The sequence below is a fragment of the Perognathus longimembris genome, chromosome 9 (genome assembly GCF_023159225.1).
Source record: "Perognathus longimembris pacificus isolate PPM17 chromosome 9, ASM2315922v1, whole genome shotgun sequence".
NCBI classification, from domain to species: Eukaryota; Metazoa; Chordata; class Mammalia; order Rodentia; family Heteromyidae; genus Perognathus; species Perognathus longimembris.
Window position 1 is genome coordinate 11,736,822 of NC_063169.1, and position 19,257 is coordinate 11,756,078.

A 19,257-nucleotide genomic window follows, 5' to 3' on the forward strand; every position below is an offset into this window, starting at 1 on the left:
CCACAAAAGGTGGAAATGGAACTGTGGCTCAAGTGGCAGAGTACTAGCCTTGAACGACAGAAGCTCAAGGACAGTGTGCAGGCCCTGAGTTCAAGCCCCAGGACAGGAACCAAAAATAAAAATAAAAGAGAAGTGAAATGTCACTCCACAACTTGTCAGAAGATACTATAGTACTGTTAAAATTCTAACAATATGTAACATGATATAATTGAAATTAATAGACAGATGAAAGCCAATCCCTGTCCTCCATTCCTTGAGTACTAAGAATGGAAGAAGCAGGAGAGCTAGCAAACAAGAAGTGGATAGTGAATAATCAGCATGCATATGCATGGAATGATTTATTTTCTGCCCAGACTTTTTGCAAACACACCTGGCTACCTGTCATTATTTTTAAGACACAAATAACAAACTTCTCTTACAAATAGTTATTTGTGAACATAGTTGTTGGTTGAGGAAACAATTTTCTGCAGGTGTAAAAATTATATTTCTCAATAAGGAAAATTTAGGTATAGCTAGTTTACTCATTAAGCCTTTAGAATTCAGCTTTGGCTTGCTTGCTTTCTTTGAAAATGATTCTTTCGTTTTTGGTGCACAAAAGTTTAACCCTAAGCAAGTGGTTCTCAAACATTTTGGTTTCAGGACCCCTCTATGCTCTTAAATTTTACTGAGGAATCCAAAAGGCTTTTGTTTACATGGGTTATTTCTCCCAATGTTTATTATATTAGAAATTATAACAGAAAAATTTTAAATATTTTAATTTAAGTTACAATGATGAAACTGTTATATTAAATCTATAAAATGAACATAAAAATGTTTTATTAAAAAAAAACTTTCTGATGGGCACTGGTGGCTCACACCTGTAGTCCTAGCTACTCAGGAGGCTGAGATCTGAGGGTTACGGTCCAAAGCCAGCCCAGGCAGGAATATCTGTGAGACTCTATTCTCCAATTAACCACCAGAAAACCAGTCATTACCTGACTTAGGTACCTGTAGCCTCTCTCTTTATCCATTTATAATAATAATTTATATAATAAATTTCTAGTATAAATTAAATATAACAACTAAATAATTCATAATAACAATTATAATGATAACAATTAAAATATATAACCATTTATAGTAACAATTTTTTAATAAAGAGTAGCCTAAGGGAACATCATAACTTACAGTAATGGGAGTTTCCTACATAGGATTCTGGAACAGTTATTTAAAAATTTTAATATATGATTAAGATTTAGATTTTTTAAATGTTAGTTGCAAAGTAGAATCCAAAGCAGTATTACATTTTCAGAACTGCTACATTCCATTAGTCTTTCTGGCATCTTAAATCGATCTTTTGTCATGCATGATTTTACTTAATTATATTAATTATCAAAACTCATCAGGACATGGTAGCTCATATCTTTAATCCACCAGGAGATAGAGGCAAGAAGTTTGTGAGTTAAAGGCTAGCCTTTAGTCTCAAAGCAAAACAAAATACTCCCAACCACAACACTGCCTTTCTAAGTTTTACCACCAGTCTAAAAAGAAAAAAAAAATAGAGCATTAGAAAGCTATCATGCTCATGAAGACCAAGTTTTTCTTTTTTCTTTTTTTTTTTTTTTGGCCAGTCCTGGGCCTTGGACTCAGGGCCTGAGCACTGTCCCTGGCTTCTTCCCGCTCAAAGCTAGCAGTCTGCCACCTGAGCCACAGCACCCCTTCTGGCCGTTTTCCATATATGTGGTGCTGGGGAATCGAACTGAGAGCTTTATGTGTAGGAGGCAAGCACTCTTGCCATTAGGCCATATTCCCAGCCCCAAGACCAAGTTTTTCTAAGTTTTAATTTTCACTTGTTTTCTCAAATTTTACCACAGATAAAAATATTATTGGTTGTTTTACTTGAGATAACAGTCTTCATTCATTCATTTTGAAGAAAATGTCTGTCAAACATCGTGAGAAAATGTCTGCCAAATCTGAATAACAGTCTGTCACTCAGTCTTTAAGTAAAAGATGATATTTCTTGAACTAAAGTGGCTAGTTCAGCATGCAACTCTAACAACTTCCCAAGGGCTTTCCCTCAAGACAACCGCCATACTTGTTATTCAGTAAAAGTATTTCATTATGGATACTTCCCATTTCATCATGAAGAATACTGAAAAGATATATTTTCCAGGTGAAGACTTAAAAAATAATCATTTTACCCCTTCTTGAAGGATTTACTTAACTATCTTTTATGTTTATCATTTGTTTTTATTACAGATATGTGGCATGAAGAATGCGATAGGATTTGGTGCCACTGTCTTGATTCAACAGATTGCTTTTGAACCATTACTGTATGTATCACCCCAGTGAACGAACAAACAAAAACTATCCTAGCATTTACATAATATGTTTGGATCTCAAGAACCCCTGAAAGGCTCTCATGGACCACTAGAGGTCTTTGAATCACCCTAACTATGACTGTGACTTCCCCATATGCTCTGATTAAGTCAAGGCACACAGTCAAGAAAAGAAACCAGAAAGTTCATGACATGCTCACATGGCTGAACTGCTTCATTTTCTTCAATCTCCAAAAGGGAAGAAGAAAGACCATTTATTTTCTTTGTACTCTCTCATAAGGAGGGAGCACTTCCCAACCTTTTTTCAAATCATGTTCTGTAATCCTGTCTACTCAGGAGGCTGAGATCTGAGGATCTCGGTTCAAAACCAGCCTGGGCAGGAAAGTTTCTGAGACACTTATTTCCAATTAACTACAAAAAAACCCAAAACCCTGAAGTATAGCTGTGGCTCAAGTGGTCGAATACTAGACTTGAGCAAAAAAGCTCAGAGACAGTGACAAGGCCCTGAGTTCGAACTCCAGGACTAGTACAAAAAAAGGGGGGGGGGAGGAGAGATTAAATACCTACCACTTTGAGGCTCTGGCCTGGAAGCACAGACCATATATAGTCTTTAGGAGGAGAGAGCATCTGATTGGACATAACCACATTTACAATTCGAGGCAGAGCATGTCCAGGACATTTTCAGAAATAATGTAGCAATAAAGAGCATAGAATGCACCTTCCACACTACCACTGTCTCTACCATTTACTAGCTGTGTGACCTTGGGAAAGTAACCTTTAACACTTCAGTGTTTCAATTTCTCCATCTATAAAATGGGGACAATAATAATGCCTACCTATTATAAGTATTAGATAAGTTAATTTATGAAAGGTGCTTAGCTTGGTGCATAGCTCTATTAGCTATTATTATCATGCAGGCGCTTTATCATACTTTTCTATTATTATTCTTTAGCTAGACTACTGGCTGACTTACTCGGACATAACATTGTCAGAAGTCAGCTTAGGTAGAAAATGAGCATACACAAAGCAGCAACGTTACAGGAATGGTTTTGTTATGCAGGAAGGTAAAGGGGACAGTTGGGGCTGCTTCTCTGAATATGACAGTGTTGAATAACAGATTTGGAAAGAAAAAATCCTGGAGATATCAAGAAGTTAGGTACAGATCTGTCTCGACCAGGGACAGGTACCTAGAGAGCAGGAGACCTAGGGGTCTTTTTCATTTTACTTGTGGCATATGTCACTACCTTCTAGTTGAATCTTTCACTTTATCAAGACAATAATATGGCATGACGCAAGTGACAGATGCTTGTCCAGTAAGGATGAAGACCTGAGTTCAAACCCTAGCACCATCAAAACAAATGAAAAAGAGCTGGAGGCATATCTCAATTGATAGAATGTTTGTATGAAGACCTTGGGTTCAATTCCCAGTACCACAAAAAATAAATAAAAGTAAAAAGGACACTAATGTATAAATGTCTACTCGGTATAGTTTACATTTTTTTTTTGTAGTTGTTTTTTTTTTGCCAGTCCTAGGGCTTGGACTCAGGGCCTGAGCACTGTCCCTGGCTTCTTTTTGCTCAAGGCTAGCACTCTGCCACTTGAGCCACAGCGCCACTTCTGGCCATTTTCTGTATATGTGGTGCTGGGGAATTGAACCCAGGGCCTCATGTATAGGAGGCAAGCACTCTTGCCACTAGGCCATATCCCCAGCCCAACTCGGTATATTTTAAAAAATCGACAAATAAATTATTTTCCCCTAAAAAAGGAACCATGACTCAAAAATGATCATTACAGACTGTCAATGCATTCAGTCCTAATGAGGTCATAATAGTGGTAGGGTAAGTATTGAGCCTCCCAGAAAACTAGTTTAGATGGTCCAAAGCTGAGACTGTCCCCGTCACACTGAATAATTCTTTCTTTAAAGGAGTTGGATATTTTTTTTTCCTTACTGAATGTTTTTTACAACTATATAACCTGACTTATAAAATCACTATAACTAAGTTTTAGGCTGTGTCCAAAGTTGATTTCAAGAAGCCTCCTCATACAAGTATTCAATATCTGAACTGCCATAATTGTAAGGCTGAGAAAAAAATGCAAAATCATCATTACAAGAAAATAGTGAGAAATAAATTGAAAATGTAGCCTTTCTTTGCACATCCCTTACAGCTTAATACTAGGAACTAACCCTATCCTGAATGCCTGTGTCTTTTGTTAATCATTCAGAGCTTGTCTGTCATAGTGAAAAGAGCAAATCTGTCTTTGCAAAGTCACTTGCATATGAGAATCTGTCTAACTTAAGGAAGAAAAATAATCAGCAGGGACATGGTACCACAAAAATTTTAAAACAAAACAGTTAAAATTTTCATGAATTAAGAGGATATCAAGAAAAAGTTTAATATCCTTAAATGCTTTCATTAAAATTATTTCCTGTGTAACTGAACCACTGAAACATGAAGTACAGAATATAACAATTTATCACCTAGAGTTTAGTGCTTTCATCTGATTTACTCTGTACCATGAACTCTTTTTTACAATAATTTTACCCTAGTTGTGTTCTATAGAACCTATCTGTTTTAATTCATATCACTCTGCTACATACAGGAACAGTGAATTATAATGCCACAGACAAAGGTAAATATAAATCATTTCATATCTTAAATAGATTATCATCTCAGAATTTTGTCAAGAAAGCATGTCAAAAATAAAATATCTTTGTTTATTCTAAGTTTAGTTCACAGTTGAATTCAATAGTCCAGCTGTTATAAGCTATATTTTTTGTTAAGTAAGATAAAACTGACTCGTATAAGTATTTATGTAAGTTTATAACTTATTTTTATTTTTTATCATTTTGAATCCCAGTTAACTTTCTTACTATCCTCTCCATCATTTAGTAAATAGACTAATGGTCTTTTTTCTAAGTCTTCACAAATAATGTACCTATTGTTTAAATACAGGTACATTATCAATATCTGCTCCAAGAAAATCCCCTGCCTCCTGTCCTAGACTCACAGAATTTAATAGCCTTGTCCTTTCCAGGTGCCTTCTGCAAAGGGAAGAGCTTCAGCCTGGAGAACATTAGAGTATTCTCAAGTGTATTTCCCTGGCAAAGAGAATAAAACCTAAATGCAAACCTTAATAGAATTCTGTCTAGAGATATCAGGTTATTAGGAACTTAATGAGATCAGTCCAGTAGAAGTCTGAAGGGGCCACATCAGCCTGAATGGGATCACTGACAGAAATAGGCAAAACCCCACCCTGACAGAGAAGCCTTGTTGATCCAAAATGCTACTCAGTCTGAAGTGCTACAACACTGCAAATTAGAGTTAGCTCTGTTTTAAAAGTTACAAATTTATGAAACTGGAAGTAAATCATTAGCTTTTATAAAAAATATTCATAAAATAGATGCCAGGGTATAAATAAAACTTTCTTTTTTCCCTTATAGCAAAGCAATTCTTTCTATGTAAAAGTCAAGATAAATCAGAGATCAGGAATTATGCTTAATCAAAGAATAATGTTTAAAGTTATATCCAATTTGTATATGTTTCTTAATACTTAAAATCAATGAGCATACTAAATATTCACTGAGTACAGAGAGTTCTAGAACAGTGAAAATGCAGAATTCATATTTATAATGAATTTGCAGTCTCCTTTACTTATATAAATGTTTGCACATGTATATATATTTTATCTGTAAAGCTTAGGGGATCTGTATTACTTAGGTGATAAGATGGATGTCAGAGTTTTAGAAATTCCTTTTTTTTTTTTTACCCTAACACAAGTTGGTTAGATATTACAGCACAGTAGACAGGTAACGAATATGAAAGTGGTAATTATTTTTAAGTCATGCTTCTTTGGATCCTGGTAAGATTACTTTGTGTTTATTTTTTCTCACATGCTGACCTCATCTTGAGTTTTTAATCTTTCATATGTGAATTTTACAGTATAGCCCCTAAACTGATTTTATTTTTACTTCCAGTTGACAGTTCTCTTTGCATTTTTAATTTTGCTTTAGAGCCATTCTAAGTGCAAAATTTGTGCCAATCCCTATAAAAAGCACATGGAAAATATAGATGAGTATTTCCCTTAATGAGACTTTGACATTGGTCCTAACTCTGACTAATATTCAAAGCTGACACAGGCGGAGAGGAGAACCTGAAGTATTTTAACATGTGAAAAGGCCAATGAGTCTGGACGTGCTGGATACTTACTCTCTCACACAGCTCTTCAAATGTGCAGTCAGCAATGGTTCCACAGGCTTTATTCAGCCGCAGCTCTCTGCCTTGCACTTTTAGAATCCTTGGTCTAGTTACTATGGGAACATGAACAAAGACTCAATCTTGTCTGGATAATTACTATAAAATTCATCTCTTACAGATAGGAAATGCATAGCTTGATGAATAATAGCACATGATTCAACACATAAATTAGACAAAATGCTGATACAATGACTGCCACTTGAGCGTGGCATCAACCCATATACAGCAATGGAACTTATTAATTGGTCAGTGGAGATTGGGCATTGTGTTCTAAATGTATTCTCTTTCAAGAGAAATTAACTTACGTACAATCATTTTGTTTCTGAGCCAGCTCATCAAACAACTTATCCATGACAGCCTCCACATCAGCTTCACTTGTGCTACAGTGAAAAGAATAATAGAATATGAAATTAATAACACTTGAAGCCAACATCAAACAGCTGCCTGAGCCTGCTTAGCTTTTTGCCCATAAAAAAGGAGAACAGGATGTTATGCTCTAAATACAAACATTAGATTTAGAATACACTTAAAAGCAGAGAATATTAACTCTCAGGTAGATGATTCTGCCTTATTTGCATACACTGAAAGACTTCTGTGCTTCTAGCTGTTTCCAGTAATGAGACGATACAGGCAGAGTAAATCCATTAATACTATGTGTACACAATGAGAAGAAAGCTCCTGGCTCTCTCTTGCATGCAAAACAAGAGCAAATAGACAAGGCAGTCAAGCATCCAGCAAAGTAGCCTTTGAAATCTCTACTGGGAGGGTACATGTGAAATTAAATAATGAAGCTGCTTTTTAAAAAAGAAAAACCAAGTCAAGCTACTGACTGAGAGGATCAAGCATCCAGAATTAAATTACTAGCTTCGAAATACCAACTTGATCTGCACATCAATAACTTTACCAGACTTCTTTAAGTCTGAGGACTTACTTACGGATAAATTTCTGTAAGTAAAAGGGTAAATTTCAGATCTCACACTTTCTCTCACAAGTAGCCTTTTGGAAATTTCAGAAAATTCTCTCTGTGGTACATACTATCATAGTTACTACAAAGTTAGCCTCATCCCATAATCTTTTGTATTCTAATTAGAAATCACCATATGGCTGAGGGAACCCACATATAGAAATGTGATAATGCTATGGCCTTTTTTCTTCTCACTTTTCTTCGAGTGGTTGATAAATTAGCAGTCAATAAAATAAAATAACTTGTAGAAGAAAGAAACATTGCTTAAAAAAACTTCAAGTGAAAATGTAAGTTTATTCCAATTCTTCATAAAAAATTTTACAGGATGACCTGCCAATATGCTTAATTCTGACACACTAATCACTCTTCACTAGTTGGGGAAGTAACTGAACTACAATCTGAACATCCACCTTCATAAAGTCTTACTGAAAATTAATTCAGGATATTATATTTTTAAACTTAAACTAAACAAAGCCATTCTCCCTTGAGATAATTACCAAGTGGCAGACATTTAACATACAATCACCTAATTGTTCAACTGTTCTATAGCAAATGACTTAAAAATGCAGCAAAGCACAAAATCATTATGAAGGGCATGCAACTGTGACATTCCAAGTTATAACCACTCTACCATTTTCTTGTAGGGGAAATGTTATTTACTTTAAGAAAGCCTGTATAAAATTTGAAGAAAGCCATATTAAAACTAAATGACATCACAGAAAATGATCATATAGAGAGACAATGTAAATGTCTATGTCCATACAACTACAGGAATGTTATATACCATTCAGGTGCCAGTCTGCATAAGCACAATCACTGGAGAAAGAATCCACCTCTTAAGATACATAGAAGGGAGAGAGTGGGACAGGGTACAGCGCTTATCTGGCATGTGCCAAGCTCTGGGTTTGCTCCCTAACATATCATGCACACACACAGCAATACTAGCCACACAACATATCTGCTTCCTTTTAGAAAGTCAATCTCTCCTTAAATTAGGCATGTTATCCAACATAAAGGAAGAAGTCAACCCTGAAAAATAACTCAGATAACATTTACCAAACACATTTGGTAAATAAGCCTCAAAGTACTTGGTGGCAATTCCTTTTTAACCTTAATGCTTTTTTTGTATGTATGTATGTATGTATGTATGTATGTATGTATGTATTTATTTATTTATTTATTTTTGCCAGTCCTTGGGGCTTGAACTCAGGGCCTAGACACTGCCCCTGAGCCTCTTGAGCCTCTTTGTGCTCAAGGCTAGCGCGCTACCACTTGAGCCACAGTACCACTTCTGCATTTTTTGAGTTGTTTATTGGAAATAAGAGTCTCACAAGACTTTTCTGCCCAGGTTGGCTTTGAAACACAATCCTCAGATCTCAGCCACCTGAGTAGCCAGGATTATAGGCATGAGCCAATGGTGCCTGGCAGTGCTCTTTTTCTAATACATTATTAACATGTAGTTCAACAGACTATATTTAGAACATATCTTCTCAGCCATATGTGAAACTACTATACATGATATCACATATAGTAATGATTTATGAGATGGTAAAATTATTTTGTGCTAGCTTTTTTTCTTAAAATTTGTTATTTTGGCTTTTGGTCTTGTTTGGTGTCTTTAAGACAGGGTCGTTCTATATAAATGTCTGTGCCTACAAACCACAGGTTTGAGAATGGCCTTGAACTTACTATGTAGCCCAGGCTGGAGCTCAAATCCACGATCCTCCTGGCTCAACCACCACATGTGGCACAAATTTATTTTTTTACCTATAACACTGTCTTATAAAACTTCTATGATATGACCACAAATCCAGAACTCATAAAATACAAAATTAAAAAATTCCAACAGATTAAAAGGCTAAAACTCCAACATAAAAACTGCCTTCATTCGGAATACACCATACATACCTACAAAACTGTTATAGTACCCATATTACAGAGAATTGAAAAATAAAGCATTTATTTAAAAAAGAAAAACTGTCAAAGGACTGGAACAGGTAAATTGCATGAGAAAGTAGTTCAAAGAGCAAGAAGCATATGTGAAAATTATTTATTTATTTATTTTGGCCAGTCCTAGGCCTTGGACTCAGGGCCTGAGCACTGTCCCTGGCTTCTTTTTGCTCAAGGCTAGCACTCTGCCACCTGAGCCACAGCGCCCCTTCTGGCCGTTTTCCATATATGTAGTGCTGGGGAATCGAACCGAGAGCTTCATGTGTAGGAGGCAAGCGCTCTTGCCACTAGGCCATATTCCCAGCCCGTGAAAATTATTTATTATCCATGCAAAGTGAAATCATGAGATGCCATTTTTCTATACTATATACTGGCAGAGATAAGGAAAAAGAAAAAAACACCATCAACAAATCTAAGAAGAGAAAAAACATTCATCATAATACTGGTACAAGACTTCAGGGTGGCCCTTTCGGCTCTCTGACCAGCACCATGGCGGTCGGCAAGAACGAGCGCCTTACAAAAGGCGGTAAAAAGGGAGCCAAGAAGAAAGTGGTTGATTTTCTAAGAAAGATTGGTATGATGTGAAAGCACTGGCCATGTTCAATATAAGGAATATTGGGAAAACACTAGTCATGAGGACTCAAGGAACCAAAATCACATCTAATGGCCTCAAAGGTCGGGTGTTTGAAGTGAGCCTCGCCGATCTGCAGAATGATGAAGTCGCATTCAGAAAGTTCAAGCTCATTACTGAGGATGTTCAGGGCAAGAACTGTCTGACCAACTTCCATGGCATGGATCTCACCCGAGACAAAATGTGCTCCATGGTCAAAAAGTGGCAGACTATGATTGAAGCTCATGTTGATGTCAAGACTACAGATGGTTATTTGCTTTGTCTGTTCTGTGTTGGTTTTACTAAAAAAACGCAACAACCAAATCCGCAAGACCTCCTATGCCCAGCATCAGCAGGTGCACCAAATCCGGAAGAAGATGATGGAGATCATGACCAGAGAGGTGCAGACAAATGACTTGAAAGAAGTAGTTAATAAATTGATTCCAGACAGCATTGGCAAAGACATAGAAAAGGCCTGCCAGTCTATTTATCCACTGTATGATGTCTTTGTTAGAAAAGTAAAAATGCTGAAGAAGCCCAAGTTTGAATTGGGAAACCTCATGGAGCTTCATGGTGAAGGTGGTAGTTCTGGAAAAGCTACTGGGGATGAGACTGGTGCTAAAGTCGAGCGAGCTGACGGATACAAACCACCAGTCCAAGAATCTGTTTAAAATTCAGAGTTTTAATAGTGACAAATAAAAGGCCTATTTGTGAAAAAAAAAAAAGACTTCAGGGTGGGCTGGTTAATATCAATTGTCAACTTAACTGGATTGAGAAAAGCCTTGAAGGTTAGCAAAGCACATCTCTGGGTGTGTCTGTGAGAATATTCCCAGAGACAATTAAATCTTAAGAGTTTTGGCTTTCATGAATGATTTACTCCATTGATAGATCTAAAATCTGAATAAATTACTAGGAGGTGATAGGCCTGGGGGAGGTGGAGCCTGGTTGGAAGAAGTGACCCAGGGATCAGGTTGTTGGGATCTACAACTTTCCCTATCCTCTTCCTGTAAGCAACACTGTTCTGCTCCCAGTGTAATGTTAGCTGTTCTACCATACTCTCTCCACCATGAACAAACTAAGTCTTTCCTTCCTTAAGTTGTTTCTGTCTAGTACTTATTCATAGTGATAATAAAAGTAAAGCACAGGCCGGTACCTGTGGCTAACACCTGTGACTCACACCTGTGATCCTAGCTATTCAGGAGGTAGAGATCTGAGGATTGTGGTTCAAACCCAGCCCAGACAGAAAAGTCTGTGAGACTCTTATCTCCAATAAACTACTCAGAAAAAGGCAGAAGTGTGGCACTGTGGCTCAAGTGGTAGAGCACTAGCCTTGAGCACAAAGAGGTTCAGGGACAGTGTCTAGGCCCTAAGTTCAAGCCCCAGGACAGCATAAATAAATAAATAAATAAATAAATAAATAAATAAATAGATAGATAGATAGATAGATAGATAGATAGATAGATAGATAAATAAATAAATGCAAAGCATAGGGCAACCAGATAATATGTAGTATAAGCATTAAAAATATACAAATCTCTAAGGAAGGGAAAAAATGAGGGTGTAAGATATCACAAGAAATGTATTCACTGTCTTATTATGCAACTGTACCCCCTTTGCACAACACTTTGTCAATAAAATTTAATTTAAATATATATATATGTATACACACACACACACACACACACAAATCACTGGGCATTGGTGGTGCAGATCTCTAATACTAGCTACTTGGGAAGCTGAAATTTGAGGATCATGGTTTGAAGTTAGCCTGGACAGAAAAGTATTTAGACTCTTATCACCAATTGACCACCAAAAAGCTAGATGGGGAGCTGTGGATCAAGTGGTAGAGCTTGAGCCATAAGGAAATAAAGCAGAGGGACAGGGCCCAGACCCTGAGTTGAAGCCCTAAGACTGGCAACACACACACACACACACACACACACACACACACACACACACCCATGCATGCATGCATGCATGCATGTACATGCACATGCACAGAGTTCAGCAAAATAAAACACCAGGAAATAGTACTTGGAAGGGCTGGGGTTGGGTCAAGAGGAAAGCGGTAGACAGAAAATGCAGACAAAAATCCACTGTATATCCTACAAAATTGAAAAGAGGGAGGGAAGATGTGGGTAAAGGAGAGATGAGTGAAAATGTTGTAAGGGATGACATTGATCAAAATATATTGTATATCTTGTTAAATGGGAACTCCTTTGTACAACTACTTAGCGATAGTAATTAATAATAATAAAAACAAAAACTGTATATGGAACCCTCTACTCTGTTCATAGAAATTTTAACTATAGAAATAATAATGGTTAATTATGACACTAATTATAATATCACTAAAGTAAAAAATAATCTAATGGTCCAATGATGGAGCTATTGGTTAAGTACATTTAGATATATCCACACAATGGAATATTACACAGTTTTTTTTTAGTGTACCTTTTCCCTCTTTCCCTAGAATCACAATTAAGTCACAAAGTGGATGGATAAGATCTGTAAATATGGGGCTGGGAATATGGCTTAGCAGTACAGTGCTCGCCAAGTATGCATGAAGCCCTGGATTCAATTCCTCAGCACTATATAAACAGAAAAAGACGGAAGTGGCGCTGTGGCTCAAGTGGTAGAATGCTAGCCTTGAACAAAAGAAGCCAGGGACAGTGCTCAGGCCCTGAGTGCAAGCCCCAGGACTGGAAACAACAACAACAACAACAAAGATCTGTAAATGAGCCTACTATAACTGAGTCTGAACTCCTGCTGTCATGGTTGCACTATCAGGAGAACCAGCTCTACTCTGCTTATCACCTCTCTTCTATCCCTTTTTTTCTCCATACCACAGCATATTTATAAGGAGAGGAAAGGGATAAAGATTCACTAGCCTTTGTATTCAGCCTTTGTCATAAGACCTTTTCCCTTTCCTTTTCTCCAGAGAGAAAATGATTTATCTTCTTTAAAGCAAAGACAGGGAAGGAAGGGCTCCCTAAGAGAATCACTTAGATTAGATTAATGTAGAAGCAAAGACTGGCACTGCTTTCCTCAGTTGGATGAGAAAAACCTTGATAGACTGAGAAATGAGAACATGGGAGGTAGAGTGCAAGCCAATTTTCACTAAAGACCCTCCAAAGCTTTTAGCACAAGATACATTAGAAGACAAGATACAGACAAGAAGTCAGTCTATAAAAGGGGAGGGGGTACACTGAACATAAGGCAATAGCAGTTCCTCAGCTTCCAAGATTCCTGCTCTAACTCCACTCTAGCAGAAACTAGTAAGCCTACCATCTAGAGAAGCTTTAACTAAAGACAGGGACAAATACCACACTGAAATACTACTACACATCATACAGTGAAACCAACAACCCCCAAATCTTCAACATCCAGAATTATACAAGCAAAGGTTCTATCCCAGGAAGAAGACAGAAAGATTTATTCCTGGAGGAAACAAAGATAAACAGCTACTACTAGAATGAACTACTACTACCTACTAGATCTAGAACTACTACCTATTAGAAGAGCCAAAAGAAAGAACTTGCAAATACTGACACTGGAGGTCTCTAATGAAAAATCTAACTAGTTATATTATCTAATGAAGCTGACCAATATGCACACAGAAACTTCTAATTGTTTTAATATCTCATTCTTTTTTAAAAAATTGTATTGTCGGGCTGGAGATATGGCCTAGTGGCAAGAGTGCTCGCCTCGTATACAGGAGGTCCTAGGTTCAATTCCCCAGCACCACATACACAGAAAATAGCCAGGAGTGGCGCTGTGGCTCAAGTGGCAGAGTGCTAGCCTTGAGCAAAAACAAGCCAGGGACAGTGCTCAGGCCCTGAGTCAAAAACCCAGGACTGGCCAAAAAAAAAAAATTGTATTGTTATTACAAAGGTGATACATAGAGGAGTGACAGTTACATAAGGTAATGAGTATATTTCTTTTTGGACAATATCACCCCTTCCCCCACTCCTCCCAATTTTTTCCCTCCCATTCCCACCCACAAATTGTAGAGTTCATTTTCAACATAGTGTCTAGTGAGTACCACTGCTGCATTTGTTCATCCTTTGTCCCTCCATTTCTGTACCCATTTACCCTCCCAAAGACAGATAATGAACAAACAAGACAAAAAGAAAACAAAAACAACAGAGAAGAAAAACTCTCTTGTTTTACTCCCCTGAAGCTCATTTCAATAAATGTTATTTTATAAGATTAGGAGCACACAGATAACGCACCTTTGTGTTCCTCACCTAAGGGTTTCCTCCTTTGGTCTCAGGGTGTCTGAGTGCCTAAAGTCCTGTATAATTTATCATGTCTCCAAGTATTTTACATCTAGCTTCTGCATATGAGAGAAAATATGGACCATTTGTCTCTCTCAGTTTGGCTTACCTCACATAACATGATTTGTTCTAGGTCCATCCATTTCCCTGCAAATGACATAATTAGTACCTCTTTTTAAAGGATGAATGGGTAAACAGGGTAGTTTCAAAGGATTGAAGAAAAGCCCCTAAATATAAAAGACAAAGAAGAAAATAAGAAGAAACTGAATCCTTGAGGAAGCAAAGAAAAATGCTGAGGACAAAAAGAGAAGAATATTCCCAAAAATGCCTAGAGAAGAAAATATTGCATCTATAAAGTAAGGAAGATATTGTGATCCAAAGAATATTGACAATCATACAAAGTGCTAAGTCAAAAATTCAGAAAAGGAATTAGAAAAAAAATGACATAATCTTTTAGGATAGATAAGAAGATAGAAAATAGGAAGGAAAACAAAATTAGAAGATCAATCCAGACATTTCAGTATCTAACCAGGAAGCATGCGAGAGAATATGAGAAAAGAAAGGAGCAAAAGAAATATTAGATTTAAATTTCTAGACTTTATAAGTTGGCAGAGTCCTATGCATATCCAACACAAAGACTAGGATAGGAGGAACTCCTTTACAAGGCACATGATCTTGCAATTTCAGGAAATCAAGAAACAAAAAGAGAAAAACTCTAAAATTCTCCAGAGAGAAAAAACAGGTTAAATATTAAAAATCAAGGAACTAAAAAAAAAAAATCAAGGAACTGATTTTCAATTCAAATTTAGTAACACCAATAAGATAAACTTGAAGATAATGGCATCATGCCTATAATTTAAAGGAGCATTAGCATTAAACTATTCATGCCCAGTCAAATTGCTACTCAAGTAAAATACAGACATTTTCAGATATGTAAAACCTCAAAAAATGTATTTTCTATGTATATTTCCCAGAAAAATACCTGAGGACACTCTGTCAGAACAAAGAAAAAGTTCTGCTTCTAGTAGGACCAAGTAAGTTCTAGTCTAACCATGTGTCCAACTCATAGCTGCCAACACAAAAACTAGTACCAAAAGGCAATGGGCAGTGAACAGAAACAGGTAGATTCTGGAGGAGAGTTGACCTGGGAGAAGGAAACAGTATATGGTAAGTTACTCACTTTTCCAGCTTTTCAACTGGGGACAGCACAGTCAATACTCAGAGCAATTAAAACTCCAACAGAAAGTCCTTTTGTAGTCCTTTTGACATGAAAAGCCAGAAGAGAGTTGGGAATATCCATACATTTGGAAAGTCAAGGGTAATCTGGAAAAAGTATTTCAAAATTCCCAGGAGATAAGGAAAATGTCTTTATTTTACATTGACATTGGTGAAATGATTAACCGTCTGTCCTAGATCATTTTCAATTTGGTATAATGTCCACTGCTTCAGATAACCTCATTTCTCTTATTACCATGTATGTGGCTTCTGTTATTCAATATTATACTTGTGAGACTCATCTGTCTTGATTTGTGAGAGTAGTTTATTTTTGTTATGTACTGTATTGTATTGTATTGTATTGTATTACATGAAAATACCACAATTTCTATCATTTCATTGTTGATGAGGTATGTTAATCTCCAAAGGGTATCAAGGCAAAAAAACACTAAGTAAGTTGCTTAAAAAAACAACAAACAAACCAGAAATGTATTTTCTCCCAGTTCTGGAGGAAGGTATGACAGAACTGGGTGCTCCTGTGGCTTCTCTCCTTCACTTGCCGATGGCTGTGGTCTTCCATATCTTTCCATTGTGTGTGTGTGCCTGTCTGGGCACAAGTCTCTTCTTCTTATAAGGACGTGGATTATACTGGATTAATATCCAGGATATAGTTAAAACATTTCATTTAACCTCAATTACTTCTACCAAAACCCCATCTCCACATACAATAACATTAGTGGCTTCAATGTTTGAATTTGGGGGGAATACAACACAATCTGCCTGTAACAGTGAGCATTTACATAGTTTACTGGTTGGAAAGCCTATGAATAGTGTTCTTGTGAATCCTCCAGTAATACCTTTTGGTAAACTCATGCATAGAGCCTGCAGGATGCAAAGTTAGAAGTACAGATACTGCTTGCAGGGTATGTTCAGATTAGTAGATAATGCTGAACAGTTTTCTAGGATAGTTCTAGCAATAAATGCTCTGATTGGCAGTGCACAGAGTCTATTTGTTCTATGTCCTTGCCAACAGCCAGCATTTTCCATCTCATTCCATTTTAGTGATTATGTGAGATACATTATAAACAGCTTTGATGTAAACTGTTTCAAATTGCCTTATGAACACAGATAGGGCATAACATATAAACAATTTAATTAATGAAACAGTTAATGCAAAAATACTTTCTTAATAAAATGTCATATACATAAAGTTTTTTAAAATCCATTTTTCAAACCATATGAGATATTGGTTTCTTAAGTAGGAAATTTCAAGATTACAAAAAAACTTTAGGTTGGGGACTGGTGGCTCACATCTGTAATTCTAGCTACTCAGAAGGATGAGAACTGAGGATCCCATTTCAAAGCCAGCCCAGGCAAGAAAGTCTGTGGGACTCTTATCTCCAATAAACTACTCAGAAAAGGCTGAAAGTGGTGCTGTAGCTCACATGGAAGAGCACTAGCCTTGAGCACAAAGTAGCTCAGGGACAGTGCCTAGGCCCTGAATTCAATCCCCAGAATAGGCAAAAAAAAAATTTTTTTTTAAACTTTACCCAGAAAAAAGTGTCTTTAACATCAAAACAGGAAAAAAGAATATAATGTTATTTATAATGAAGCAAAGTTGGTATATCATCAGTGACTTTATAACTCCAGGACCCTCTTATCAGTTCCTTACTGAAAAGCTAACATTACCTTACACTAAAAATGTATACTTAGAAATATAACCATGCTTGTAGAGCTCTAAAGAGCCAGGATTTTAAAACAGTGAAGTATATAGAACATAAGACCTAAGATTGGCAACAAGCATATTTAGAAAATAAACGTACAAAAAGTACACTATGATAAAGATTATACGAAATTACAAATGTTGATTAAAATTAAATTCAAATTACAAACCTAACTGAAAAATATTCATTTATGAGAGGTAAAATTTGAAGTAGAAACACATGGTAGGGCCTTGGTAGAGGTAATTAAGTACTGTCTGGAAAGGCCACAGCATGAAAAGGACACTATAGTTAACATATTTTTTGTGTGTAAAAAAGAAGTTATGTTTGGAGCTCTCTTTAGAGCTACAAAAATAATAATGTCCTGTAGCATAGAATCAAATGCCCTGTTGAACCCACAGAGGAAGGCTGACTAGGGAAGCACCAAAATGATCAGGAAAACATCAAGGAATTAAGCTCAGATGCAATGAATAGTTCTCCCTTCCATAGGGGAGACAGAAAATGAGTAGGGATTAAGAATGTAAACTGTCTTCCTGGGGGCTGGGAATATGGCCTAGTGGCAAGACTGCTTGCCTTGTATACATGAAGCTCTTGGTTCGATTCCTCAGCACCCCATATATACAAAAGGCCAGAGGTGGCGCTGTGGTTCAAATGGTAGAGAGCAAAAAGAAGCCAGGGACAGGGACAGGCCCTGAGTCCAAGCCCCAGGACTGGTCAAAAACAAACAAACAAACAAACAAACAAAAACTGTCTTCCTACTCTGGATAATTGCTTGTCAGTCATATGCTAATATATAGTAGCCTGGATCCTGTAAGATTCTAAGAAGAAAATCTCTCCACAGATAAGTTGACCAAAGCAAAAGAATTCAAGTCATTTCAGATGCAGAAGTAAAGTTATTCTTCCAAAAGCTTTTATTCTCTTTTTTTCCTTGGGTTTTTGTTGTTGTTGTTTGCCCATCCTGGAACTTGAACTTGGGGCCTGTGCACTGTTCCTGAGCTTTTTTTTTTTTCCTCAAGGTTAGCACTCTACCACTTGAGCCACAGTGCGACTTCTGGCTTTTTTTTTTTTTTCCTGTGTATGTGGTACTGAGGAATCAAACCCAAGGCTTCGTGTAGGCTAGCACTCTACCACTTAGCCACAGTCATAGCCCTCTTTCTTTTTTTTTTAAGGGTGGGATAGCTAGGGTTTAGCAAAGACTTCTCTTGCTCTGCAATTCCCTGGTGAAACCCACCCATTTCACTGCTTCTGTCATCTTTTGTTAAGCCGAGTCTGCAGTGGAGGAGAAGGCTTCTATTTTTTCTGTTGAGTAGTACCACTGTGTCTTTAAGTCAGAAAAGCCCTGGAATCAACCACTGTTTAGCTGCCAGGAAATTTGGCATCCATTCCTACAGGAATCCTGTGAGTACAGTACCATGGACTGAAAGCCTGATTGCTTTGAAAGTATGACAATCATCATTTATTTTTCCATATATTAAATCAGTAGAGAAAGATGAAGTCATTATTCCAATTTAGAGAAAAAAAATTTACAGCTGAAATCAGGTATTAAGACTCAAAGAAATAGAACATGTGAAAAAAAAAGACATTATTGTTGGATCATTTGAAATTCTCAACAAAAATTCCAAAACACTTGGAGGTTTCTAGAAGAGGGTCACACATGAATTTAAATGGAAATTAATTTCTTCAAGAACCTCCCACTTCATTAGGATTGACTCAAGGGAACAGAATGCTACCCACACTTTGCTCCTTTATCCCCTTTCAAAAATCAACAGCTTGTTAAGGTATCAACAAGTAGAATAGGGTTGGCTTTCCTAGTCCCTTTCTCTCTATGTTCTCTATTCTAGAGAGCCAAAGTTGATTTGACAGAGAAATTTCCCCTTCCTCTTAGAGTTCTTTGCCAAACTTCCCTGGCAGAGAGCCTTTTTACTCTACTGATTCCTTGTGCA

At 36.9% G+C, this 19,257-nt stretch overlaps 1 protein-coding gene and 1 pseudogene across 1 annotated transcript in view; one reads left to right on the top strand and one right to left on the bottom strand.

The window, feature by feature from the left end:
- Afg1l (AFG1 like ATPase) overlaps window positions 1–19,257 on the bottom strand; it is a 151,792-nt gene that overhangs the window by 21,230 nt on the left and 111,305 nt on the right. Inside the window, exons 9-10 of the mRNA XM_048353731.1 lie at window positions 6,884–6,954; window positions 6,527–6,627 (exon numbers count right to left, since the gene is read on the bottom strand). Coding sequence (XP_048209688.1) covers window positions 6,527–6,627; window positions 6,884–6,954 — 172 coding nt within the window. The remainder of the gene's footprint in view (window positions 1–6,526; window positions 6,628–6,883; window positions 6,955–19,257) is intronic.
- Window positions 925–10,823, top strand: LOC125357074 (annotated as a pseudogene).